The sequence below is a fragment of the Mugil cephalus genome, chromosome 8, assembly GCF_022458985.1.
Source record: "Mugil cephalus isolate CIBA_MC_2020 chromosome 8, CIBA_Mcephalus_1.1, whole genome shotgun sequence".
Classification (NCBI taxonomy): domain Eukaryota; kingdom Metazoa; phylum Chordata; class Actinopteri; order Mugiliformes; family Mugilidae; genus Mugil; species Mugil cephalus.
In genome coordinates this window covers 682,529-694,747 of record NC_061777.1, presented here as the reverse complement: position 1 = coordinate 694,747, position 12,219 = coordinate 682,529, and the positions used below count along the sequence as shown (strand labels likewise).

At 40.7% G+C, this 12,219-nt stretch overlaps 3 protein-coding genes across 5 annotated transcripts; all 3 read right to left on the bottom strand.

The window, feature by feature from the left end:
* Positions 1 to 37: 37 nt before the first annotated feature.
* Positions 38 to 2,968, bottom strand: LOC125012797 (nuclear factor 7, brain-like). The gene has a single exon (XM_047592941.1). It carries the CDS (start codon positions 2,827 to 2,829, stop codon positions 1,423 to 1,425), a length of 1,407 nt encoding a protein of 468 aa, XP_047448897.1. The 5' UTR covers positions 2,830 to 2,968; the 3' UTR covers positions 38 to 1,422.
* Positions 2,969 to 3,782: 814 nt separating this feature from the next.
* Positions 3,783 to 11,382, bottom strand: LOC125012835 (testis-expressed protein 43-like). 3 transcript variants are annotated; one of them, XR_007113320.1, is made up of 7 exons: positions 11,290 to 11,382; positions 8,758 to 8,835; positions 6,017 to 6,182; positions 4,964 to 5,042; positions 4,596 to 4,672; positions 4,363 to 4,514; positions 3,783 to 4,273 (listed from the first exon to the last, which is right to left on the bottom strand). XR_007113320.1 is itself a non-coding variant. In XM_047593012.1 (6 exons), the coding sequence occupies exons 3-6, from the start codon at positions 6,099 to 6,101 to the stop codon at positions 4,228 to 4,230; spliced, it is 360 nt and encodes a 119-aa protein (XP_047448968.1). In that variant the 5' UTR covers positions 6,102 to 6,182; positions 8,758 to 8,835; positions 11,290 to 11,382; the 3' UTR covers positions 3,783 to 4,227. The 3 variants fall into 3 exon arrangements, 2 of the variants coding, with proteins under 2 accessions (XP_047448968.1, XP_047448969.1); XM_047593012.1 differs by lacking the exon at positions 4,964 to 5,042; XM_047593013.1 differs by lacking the exons at positions 4,964 to 5,042; positions 11,290 to 11,382 and adding an exon at positions 8,923 to 9,042.
* LOC125012788 (nuclear factor 7, brain-like) lies at positions 9,785 to 11,364 on the bottom strand. Its single transcript, XM_047592932.1, has one exon. It carries the CDS (start codon positions 11,253 to 11,255, stop codon positions 9,837 to 9,839), a length of 1,419 nt encoding a protein of 472 aa, XP_047448888.1. The 5' UTR covers positions 11,256 to 11,364; the 3' UTR covers positions 9,785 to 9,836.
* Positions 11,383 to 12,219: the final 837 nt, after the last annotated feature.

The window sequence follows — 12,219 nt, the reverse complement described above, 5'->3', positions numbered from 1 at the left end:
GAGGAATGAAAACAAATATCAGAGTAAAAGTGAAAAGTTTATAACAGAATAGATCTTTATTCTTCAAAATAAAATCAGATCAGTGAATCTGTTTATATACTTATTTTCACAAACAGTTACATTAACACGTGTATAATTAAAGTAAACGGTGGAAATGGTTTACATGTCAAAATGAATAACATCAATTTTAGACCCTCTTGTGGTCAAATTGGGAACAACACTTCCATTTTTAACATGAATAAAAACATAAAACTTAAAGTTTCTACAATCAGAAAAGATCTTATTTACTTTTTTATTTACTTTTTTAACAATGAGCATTTGATTATTTCAACAACTTTTTTTTCTAAATGTGACAATAAATAAGACACAAGTGCTGAGAATCTTTTAACATCGTCATATTCCAGCTAATAGAGATATCATCTTACTACCAAGTACACATGTACTGTAGTCACTGCATTTTCTGATGAGGCAGAAATGAAATTTTAGATATTTCTTCTAGATTAAATCATAGAAATCACCCTGATTCTGAACTCGTTCAACACCTTAACCAGTACTGGACCAAGAGTTAATAGAAAAGATCATTGACTGTTTTATTTAACCTATAAGTCAAATTCTATTGTTGTGCACTTTATAGAATCCATCAAAATAACTAAACTCGCTATCATGCATCAAACCTGAGTATGAAACAAGAAGGAGTGTGGCACAAAGCTCTGTTAGTGGAAAACAATGGTGCTGTTTGTTTTCTGTAGTTCCACCATATACCCACTAGATGGAAGCAAAGGACCACGTGTTAAATTAAGCATCAGGGATTCATATCTTTTACCTACATATGCAAATAATTCAACAAAGCACATGTGGACAGTTGTATTTGTAGTTTTAAAGCCGAGTCTTTTAGAGACATTATCACAAAAACACCACATATTGTGTCATTTCAGACAGTTGGATTAACAGTTTCTGTGAACCAAGGAAATAAATCAGTTCTGCTGTAGAATAAAATAAGAACAATCAATCAGACACAATGATTTTAGATTCACTGAACCACTGAAAATCTCATTAGAACATGTTAAAGGATAAAATAACTCATCATTGGAGGTAAAAAGACTTTTACGTCTTTTAGTGGAAAGGATGAAATAACAGTTGAGGAAAAAAAACTTTCAGATTAAAAATATGTTCTTGTTCTAATCAAATATTAACATTTTTTTCAATTCAAACATTCACAGACACTTTTAACCACTGTTGAGGTCTACATGTTTAATTATGCACATTTAAAATAATTCATTTAAAATTACAACCAACCTTCAGCAGAATGAAAAAGTCTTTTAGTGGAAACTATCACTGTTGTGTGATGATGACTTTACAGAGAAATGAACCTTGAATGATTGTCACAGAGAAACAAACATCTCTGAACATCACAGAGAAATCTCACTTTCTGATTCTGATATCAGAGGTTTTGGCAGCACCAGCTTTACCAATATAAAAATATGGGAAGAGTTTCTCAGTGAAAGTGTTTCTGTGAGTGGAGATGTGAGTCATGTCTTCAGAGTTGTAGAAAGACACCTCCCCCCTGTCATAGTCCAGCTGGACTCTGATCCTCTGGAGACTCTTCACTGTCACAATCTGATCACCATTGGAGTATTTTCCATCACGATGCAACAAACACCAGACTCCATATTTTGGCAAAGGAGGACACTCTCCCTTCCTGTCAAATGACTCTTTTGCTAAACCAACATCCCAGGCAGGATGATCTCCGACCTCCACCTCCCAACTGTGTTTCCCTGAGCTGAAGCCCTCAGAGCCCAGAACAGTGGTGTACTTAGTGTTTCTCTCTGGATTGTGAGGAAGCTTCTGGTTTGTGTCTCCACATCTCACACTGGTCAGATCATCAGACAGATAGAGACAGGAGGGAGCAGTGTTTGGGTCCAGAATGACAGGACTGAAGTGGACCTTCTCCTCCATCTTCTCCCAGACTCTGAAGGCCAGGTTGCCCAGGTGTTTGGCCACATCTATCAGGGCTCCTGAGACCAGCTGTGGATCTGACAGTGGGCACTGGGCTCTGGCTCTGGTCTGAGTGGCTTTATAACTGATGAGGAATGGCACCTGGTGTTTCTGCAGCTCTTCTTCAACAGCAGAGATACTGTCTGACAGAGAGGAGATCTGCTCCTGAATCCTCTTCATCTCTCTGCTCACAGTCTTCCCCTTCTGCTCCTCTTCCTCCCTCAGAGCTGCCAGTCTGGACTCCTCTTCCTCTTTCAGGAACTGGTGGAGCTTGTTGAACTCTGCTCTGATCTGCCTCTCTGTGGACAGCAGCTGTTTCTTGGAGTGTTGAATCACCTCATTGTATGTTTCCTCCACTTGTTTGTATTTGTTCCTCTTGTCCTCCAGAGACTTTAAGTCAGATTTCAGCTGCTCCTTCAGGTCACTGACTGCTTGTTCTATAGGAACCACTTTGTGATTGTGGTGGAGAGAAGAGTCACAGACAGGACACACAACTCTCTGATCATCCACACAGAACAGTTTAGACTCTTCTTTGTGTTTACTACAAACCTCCATTAATGACTTCTCTTTTCCCTTTTCTGTCTCAGATGATCCAGATTTCTGTCTTCCAGCAAAGGAGTCAGACAGTTCCTTCAGTGTAAAGTTAACAAAATGAAAATCTTTCGAAGATTTTCTTTTGCAAATAGGACAGTTTTTGTTTTTAGCTTGTTCCCAGAATTTCTGCAGGCAGTTTGAACAGAAGTTGTGGTTGCAGCTCAGAGACACAGGATCTCTGAAAGTCTCTGAACACACATGGCAGCTCAGAAAACTTTCTAGAAGAGCTCTCTCAGCCATTTTCTCCGATTTCAAATTGTTCTTAAAGAAGACACTCACCCAAGTGAATTATCTTCAGCTTGTCTCTGAGTTTCTTTCAGTCCTCCAAGTAAATATTGTTCAGTTCGAGATCGCACGTCCTACCGCTGTCTTCACTTCAACAATGTCAAGGTTGTCAATGATTTTCAAAGTGTGCTCTCAATTTCGTCCCCAACGTTAATTGGTTAATTATTAACCTCTAAATGATTCTACTTTTATGACTTTTAGATAGAACATGTTGTGTCTTCAAACCTTTGTAACCTGACTGAATGTGACACTGGTTGGTGTCTGATTATGGCTCATCCACATCGATATATACACAAATATCTATTTCATCCTTTTTGTTATTTCAACTTCACTTCATTTTTGTGCAACTATGTGTATGTGCACATATTTAATGATTATTCCTTTGTGTTTTATTACTTTTGATTACGTTGTAACAGGATCAATAAAATCTAATCTTTGGACTTTGCATGACAGCTTTTATTATTCTGCACCTCCCCTTAGATTGACTGGTGCACTATAATATTCTAGTTAGTTTTTATGTACCTTCTGGCTGTCAGTGTTATTTTCTACAACACTCAGGCGTGAACTGTACTTTCAAAGGCAACCCAAAAAATAATTAGTTTTTAACTCAATAGAACCTCGTATTCATCAACTGTGTATAAAAGGAAAACTTTAAAAAGAATTTTAAAAATACTTTTCACAAGAAAATCATAACATTTAATTTTAAGGGTAGTGTTAACCTTGGTGAAGTGTGCGTTGCACATGCAGCAGTTCACCAGTCCACAACACTACAGGCCAGATCCAACTCAGCTGTGTCCCACCGAGCAGAAACAGAGACACAGCATCATCAGGCACAGCGAACTATTCACACACAACTATACTAGAAAGAGTGTCTACAGAGGAGATTGCATTCATCAAATGTGGACGGTTTGTTGGGGACCAAGTTTATTATTTATTAACTTATGTGCAACAACATATTTGACACAGAAAAACTGATGAAGTTTATAATCCTCCACTGTACAGAAGCGCCCTCTGGTGGGCCCGTGCCCCTAATGCAAATAGGCTGCTCCCATTTAGGTCACATGCTCCCATGTGACTCCGAAATGCATAAATAACAAGTAAATTTAATCACTTCTGACCAGTGACAGCTCTTTGACACAACATTCAAAATGGAAAACAGGAATGAAAACAAATATTACAGCAAAAGTTAAGTTTGTTTCAAAATTTAACTTTATTGTCTTATATAAAATAATAGTAATAATAGTTGTTGTTTTAAATGTTTTTTTTTTCTTTTCTTTGTCGCCCTCTTGTGGTCACAGTGGGAACAAGTGAATTTCTATTTTAATGAAGAAGGAGGGAAGGACTGATCTGTCCTCAGGTTCGGTAAAGCCGTCTGGTCGTCACCACAGAGCTGTTGTACCTGCAAGAAAACAGCAGCAAATGTTTAACTTGATTTTCAGCAAATCATCTGAAATATCTTCATTTAGGTTCCTGTACCCAGCATCTGACCTGAATGAGCTGCATCTGAGAGGAGCCCAGGAGGAGGAGGAGGAGGAGGAGGAGGTCTGGGTGGAGTGCTGGCTGTGGCAGAGACGCTCCCGACCACAAAAACACAAAGATTCCTCCAGAGGAAGCACAGGGATCCCAGCCAGAGCTGCGTTCTGAACCACACATTCAACACACAGTCAGTCTGACTGCACAGTCTGCAGGGAGGTGCGTTTGTTTCCTCCACTGGCGCCTACCTTCATCAGCAGCCTCTGGTTCTTCATGTCCTGTTTCCATGGCATCACGTACAGTTTGGGGATCATGGGATGTCCAGCTGAGAACATTGGGATGTGGGAGCGGGAACATCAACTTTTGTTTATTATTATTATTATTTGGAAAGAAACTAAATTATTTTCCATCACATCATGATTCATTTCCCAGTTCTGTTTTCTTACTTTGTGTTTTTTTTTCTGTTTTGAGGATTTTAATTCCTCTTTATCCATCTCTGAGTCCAGAGGAATGTTGTGTTTAATAAAAGAATAGTTTTTATTTCATCTGCTTTGACTAAACTTAGCATTTAGTAAAAACTCAACAGTAATAAACCAGTGAATAATCTGTGCTTCACCTTGTACTGATGCAGATTTATTTTGCTTTAGTGGAGACGTGACGACCTGACGATTCTGCTGCAGCCATCATTTATGTTTCTGTTGCCCAGTAGAGAAAGAAGTCCTGTAAACTTGTTTTAGTTCCAGGATTATTTGCAGCTCCACTAGACAAAGTGTGGTTAAATCAGAGGCTGCAGAATTCCAGCTGGAGAAGGAAATTTGATTTCTTCTCTAGACTGCTGCTGTTTGTGCTTGTGTTTGCTGTTACTCTTAAAGCAGAACCTCAGTTGTAGGAACGTGTCAAATATTTGTGCTTTGATTAAGTCCTGGATTGAAAAGAGAAACACATAAATGTGACAGTTTAAAGGTTCGATGAGGAGAATTCATGGTAGAAATGATCAAACGCTCCTGCAGTGAAGTGCTCTACAGTTGACATGAATTCATGGGTTTAACTGCTCCTGTGTTGCAGCAGGATTTACAGAATTGTGATGTGACGTTTACTGTGTCTTTGTGTCCTAATAATCTGTTTTCTCCACAGGCTGGGATCACCTGGAAGAAAATGAGAGCTTGGATTCTCCTTGACAGAGAAGATGGTGAACCAGCATCCATCAGACGCCACTGGACCAGATGGTCCCGTCCTCAACTCTCCATCAGTCCAGTTCTCCAGTGTGGTAGGACGGCTAAAGCCTCACTTCCTCCTCCTCGACTTTTTGTCAGACTCAGCTAAAAGTGACTGAATTTAGCTGAAGCTAAAACCTTGAAGGGAATGTGTTGAGTGTTGTGACATTTTCCAGACATTTGGTCCCACACACAAACTAAACTGGAATCATCTCTGAGCTTCATGTTTGACGTGTGAAGCTCAGCTGAAACGTGTTTATTGCTGCACTGAAGACTAATCCGTCCACTGGCCTCAATTCATTGGAAGTAGAAAGGACCCTGTGGCTCCAGCTGCTCACTGTATCTCTTCAAACACCTCCCACTCACTTAGATACTGGTTCAATACACTCAAGTCCTCTGAAGGAACCTGTAATGTGTCAGCTGTTTCCAGCGGAATAATCAGTAACTCTACTCACTCATGTGGCTCAGAGCTCCCTGCAGCGTCGGCCATGTTTGTTGACTGTCAGAGTCGCCGTAGAAACCCTCCCCCCAGTGCATCATGGGCCTTGGGTAGGATTACAAGGACAGACCCTGGGAGTGAAGCTCTCAGCTGTTGGTCCCAACTGGAGTCTCAGTTAGATTCTACGAGACACGACTAAAGATTTACTATAAATACTCAGGTAGCAGCAGGACAGTGACTTTCTCAGCATATTACTGCATCTGATGACACAAATGTAAATTTTCAACATTTCCTCTTTGTGTTAACATATAAAAAATCATCATATTGACTCTAAAACATGAATACTTTCACAGGAATTAAATGTGTAGGAGTCAGTGTTGTTCGTAGAAACTGGCAGTGGAAAATAAACTGACACTAAATAACTCCTATGTGACCTGAAAGCATCAACAACAAGTGAATTTAACCAAATCTGACCAGTGACAGCTCTTTAACACAGAATGAATCGAACAGGAAAGAGGAAGGAAAACAAATCTCCAACTTCTGTTCAAATGGTAAAGTCCTAAATCACACACTAGCCAGGTAGTCAACTCGACTCATCATACAATGAATGAATGAAACTTAACTATTATGTTACGTAACTTAGCTGAGCTAGTAAGACCTGTGCAGTCCCTGCCCTTGCTTCCAATCAGCCAATGAGAAATGCTCTGGTGCCCTGAACTGCCCAAACTGAAGTGTGCATTGTACACATGCAGCAGTTGGCAACCACACAACATCATTCATTTCAGACAGTTGGATTAACAGTTTCTGTGAACCAAGGAAATAAATCAGTTCTGCTGTAGAATAAAATAAGAACAAGGATAAGATAACTTGTCAGTAGAGGGGGAAAAAAAAAACTTTCAGACTAATCTAATCAAATCTTATTTCAAAAGTGACTGTTAATGTTTCGAGAACAAATCCGGATTGCATCAATGTCGAAGTGTCTCCGTTTGGAATAGTTGGATAAAGGGATGCTGATCAGATAATATCTGTGCATTATGTTTGCTCCATGCGCTGAATGACGTCTGCATTTTGTCGCTTGTGTATGGGAAAGTTTATGATGTTTCAAGGAGAAACGCGGATGCTGCCTTGTTGAGAAGAATTGTTTTTGTGGATGGATTTAAATATCCCAGTTCGATGAAACTGAATGAAAAAAAATTAGTCAAACAAATGACGCTGCCTCGTGCTCTGAAATGGAGTCTGGGAAAAGGGATAGGAAACTCACTGAAAAGGCTTTGGTGAATGAAATTGAAAAACTGCAAAATGAACGCAAACGTGTTGTGAATAAAATTAAAGGTAGATACCAAAAATTAAGGAGCTCATGAAACAAAGGGAAAATGTGTCTCAAGTGAAACAATGTTTGGGGAATTTAAACACACTGTGTGAAAACGCCACAACCTCACACAATGAACTGTTGCCTTTGCTTCCTCATGATGAACTCATTAAACAAAAGGAATGGTTTTCAAGCATATGAACTACAGCAATACATTTCAAAAGGACACTCAAAAAAGGATTGTTGAAACTGAACAAAAAATCTCTCAGGAACAACAGGATTCACCAGAAATAGCATTACTCTCTGTGGAAATGAATGAAGCAAATGGAATTGAGGATGACATTAAACCAAGTGACAGTGTTTCAAATGTTGGAAGCCACAAAAAATCTCAGTCACAGTGCTCTTCAACTTCTTCTGCATGTTTAATGGCAGAAGCCGAACTGGCAGCCTTAACCATGAGTCACAAATTATTAAAGGAGAAGCATGCTTTGGAAGAAGAGGAACAAAGCCTGCGCAAAAGGAGAGAAGAGCTCAAACTGAACACTGCAATCGCAGAAAAATGGCAAAACTGGAAATTTTCAAGACAAAAAGGCACAAACTAAACAGTTATTCAATGTCAATGCAGATTGATTTATTCCAAAGCAAACTGAAACAAATACAAACAAGAATGCAACTTCATATGAACAAAACCAAATGCAATTTCATTTGAGCCCATTAAACACACAAGATTCACATGGACAACAAGAATTTAACGCAGTGTATCTGGAAACCAGCAATGACGTTCTTGGCATCATGAGGAAACAAAACGAAATAACAACATTGCTAATGCACCAACAATGCCTCCAGCCTTACCTAAGAGAGAGATCCCAATTTATGATGGCGATCCATTAAAATATCACACGTTCATTAAAGCTTTCCAGAATGGAGTTGAGAGGAACACAACTAACAGCTGTGATCGTTTATATTTTTTGGAACAACACACGAAGGGTCATGCTAAAGAGCTTGTGAGAAGCTGCCAACACACAAATCCAGAACGAGGATACACAAAGGCAAAAGCTTTTTAAAGGAACAGTATGGAAATGAACAAAAGGTCGCCTCTGCTTACATGGACAAAGCCCTCTCGTGGCCTCCAATTAAAGCAGAAGACATAAAGGCCCTGCAGGACTACAGCCTCTTCCTCAGAGGCTGTTGTAATGCCATGGAGGATGTGCAGTACCTTTTGGATATGGATATGCCTTCAAACATGTTGAGCATTATCAAAATATTGCCCTACAAACTCAGAGACAAATGGAGAAACCGAGCATGTGAGTTGCAAGAACGATGTGACCAAAGAGTTAAATTAGATATTGCTGACTTCATTGAAAGGCAAGTGAAAATCATGACAGATCCTGTGTTTGGCAACATACGATGCTATCAACCAATAACTATAAATAAAGAAACAAACAAACCTAAGTCACAGTTTCGTCCTGGAAACAAGGGGAGCAGCTTCGTTACCACTGTAGGCCCTCTGGAGAACAAACATCAGTCTGCAGGGAAAGAAAAGGAAATTAAACAAATGGGAATGAAAGCATGCATCTGCTGTGGAGGTGTCAGAAGGACTCAACATTTCATACCTTTATAAATGACCTGTCAAGTCGTTACACAGACTGTTAGTCTCTTTCCAGCTCCAGTCCCAGTATCAGTTAGCTCCCTGCCTTTCCTAGTATCAGATAGTACTTTACTTTCAGCTTTTTGAACCACTTGCACGTCCCAGTTCCTGAGTTGTCCAACCACCTGACTACTAGCTCCATGTCTACTTCATCCTATGAGGCAGCCACCCTCTCACCTGCACCACATGTGGTTTGAATGGACCTGCTTAGTGGCCAGCCTGCGAGCTATGAGCCTCCCCACCATCCTGTTCCAGTTCCTGAGTCAGATAGCAATCATCCTGATAGCCCTCAGCCCGACTTATTTAACTCTCTGCATGATTCCACCTCATCCAAATCCCAGGAGTCACCTTTCAGGGGATCCAGACCTTCAGGACATCTCCCTCTAGGAAGCGAGGCTACCGACTTCCTCTGAGCTCCACATCTACCAGTATCCTGGTGTTAGCCTTAGAGCCAGCTAGCTTCCAGACTGCAAACCTCCAGCCTCTCTTCAGTCAGCTACCTCAGTATCGTTGAGGAAGTTTCTTTCTTAGAGTGAACTCACAACATCAAGTGTCTTTCAGAGATGTTTATTGCAATAATCCTCACATATGCATCAAGGTGTTAAGACTCCCAGAGATGAAAAGAAGCTGAAAAAGAGTTGAATTCATCACTCAACATCATTCATTTCAGACAATTGGATTAACAGTTTCTGTGAACCAAGGAAATAAACCAGTTCTGCTGTAGAATAAAATAAGAACAATCTATCAGACACAATGATTTTAGATTCACTGAACCACTGAATATCTGATTAGAACATGTTAAAGGTTTAAATAAGGCATCAGTAGAGGAAAAAAACATTTGCACATTTAAAATGATCCATTCAAAATTACAGAGAAATCTCACTTTCTGATTTTGATATCAGAGGTTATGGCAGCACCAGCTTTTGTAATTCCAAAATATGGGAAGAGTTTCTCAGTGAAAGTGTCTCTGTGAGTGTAGATGAGAGTCGTGTCTTCAGAGTTGTAGAAGGACACCTCCCCCCTGTCATAGTCCAGCTGGACTCTGATCTTCTGAAGACTCTTCTTCACTGTCACAGTCTGACCAGTACCATTAGTGTATTTTCCACTACGATGCAAGAAACACCAGATTCCATATTTTGGTGAAGGAAATCTCTCTCCCTTCCTGTCAAATGACTCTTTAACTAAACCAACATTCCAGGTAGGATGATCTCCCACCTCCACCTCCCAGCTGTGTTTCCCTGAGCTGAAGCCCTCAGAGCCCAGAACAGTGGGATACTTAGTGTTTCTCTCTGGATTGTCAGGAAGCTGCTGGTCTGTGTCTCCATGTATCACACTGGTCAGATCATCTGACAGACGGAGCCATGGATATGCAGTGTTTGGGTCCAGAATGACAGGACTGAAGTGGACCTTCTCCTCCATCTTCTCCCAGACTCTGAAGGCCAGGTTGCCCAGGTGTTTGGCCACATCTATCAGGGCTCCTGAGACCAGCTGTGGATCTGACAGTGAGCACTGGGCTCTGGCTCTGGTCTGAGTGGCTTTATAACTGCTGAGGAATGGCACCTGGTGTTTCTGCAGCTCTTCTTCAACAGCAGAGATACTGTCTGACAGAGAGGAGATCTGCTCCTGAATCCTCTTCATCTCTCTGCTCACAGTCTTCTCCTTCTGCTCCTCTTCCTCCCTCAGAGCTGCCAGTCTGGACTCCTCTTCCTCTTTCAGGAACTGGTGGAGCTTGTTGAACTCTGCTCTGATCTGCCTCTCTGTGGACAGCACCTGCTTCTTGGAGTGTTGAATCACCTCATTGTATGTTTCCTCCACTTGTTTGTATTTGTTCCTCTTGTCCCTCAGAGACTTTAAGTCAGATTTCAGCTGCTCCTTCAGGTCACTGACTGCTTGTTCTATAGGAACCACTTTGTGATTGTGGTGGAGAGAAAACTCACAGACAGGACACACAGCTCTCTGCTCATCCACACAGAACAGTTTAGACTCTTCTTGTTTGTGTTTACCACCAACCACCATTAATGACTTCTCTTTTCCCTTTTCTGTCTCAGATGATCCAGATTTCTGTCTTCCAGCAAAGGAGTCAGCCAGTTCCTTCAGTGCAAAGTTAACTGGAAGATCATCTTTTGAGGATTTCCTTTTACAAATAGGACAGTTTTTGGTTTTAGCTTGTTCCCAGAATTTCTGCAGGCAGCTTGAACAGAAGTTGTGGTTGCAGCTCAGAGACACGGGATCTCTGTAAGTCTCTGAACACACATGGCAGCTCAGAAAACTTTCAACAAGTGCAACTTTCTCAGCCATTTGTAACTGAAGTAGTTTCAACAGCAGGACTCACCAATGTACAGTCTCTTCACTTTTCTTCATAAAATCCTCCAAATATGTGTTTTCCTGCAGAGATCGTACACCCTGTAATGGCGTCTCAGCTCGGTCTCAATCTACTTTCAGTTTCTTTTACCTCAGTCATGAGAATTACTTCCTGTCAGTAAAGCTGTAGTGTCATATTATCTCCAGCAGATGGCGCAATGACGTCCTCCACAGGACAGATGCTCGCTCTTTAATATTTAATCTCTTTTTTTATTTTGTAATACTGCAAAGCATTCAGGTCCTTAATCTCATAAAAATACTAAACATTTAAAAGGGTGAGGTTTGTGCTTCAGTCCTCCACAGTGGAGTTAATATTTCCAGTCGTCTTAAATCTCACACTAAACCAGTTTGACTACATTTCTTCTTCATGAGTTGTAACAGGAAACATTTTCTGGCAACAAGTCAGAATGAATTAAAACAACAATACGATCAAGCAGACTTTTTATCTGAGGATAAACTTTGAGTTTTATTGTAGCCTATATGTCAACTACTGAAGTTCATCTGTTAATAAGGAGTCTGCTTAGTTCATTCACAGTGAGAGGATAAAGACCTGAGTAGGGACAGAGTCTGTTCATATTATGGTCCACAGGGAAGTGTCCTTTAAACCTTTTCTATCAATCAAACTTTATTTGATTAGATTTTTTCCTACAAAGATTACACCAAGTAACAGAATCAAGGACCCGCGCCCCCACATGTACATATACAGACACATATAGACACATTACACATACACAAGTGCACGCACGTCCACACTCACACCAGAATACACACTAAAAGTTGTCAATGAGACATGGCTGGACACTGAGGCTTAAGGCATGGAGGACGCTACCTTTGGGGAGGGGGCCTGTCCACGCCGAGGGGGGTCCCAGCCCTTAACCATAGGGGAGAGACGGGCCCCACA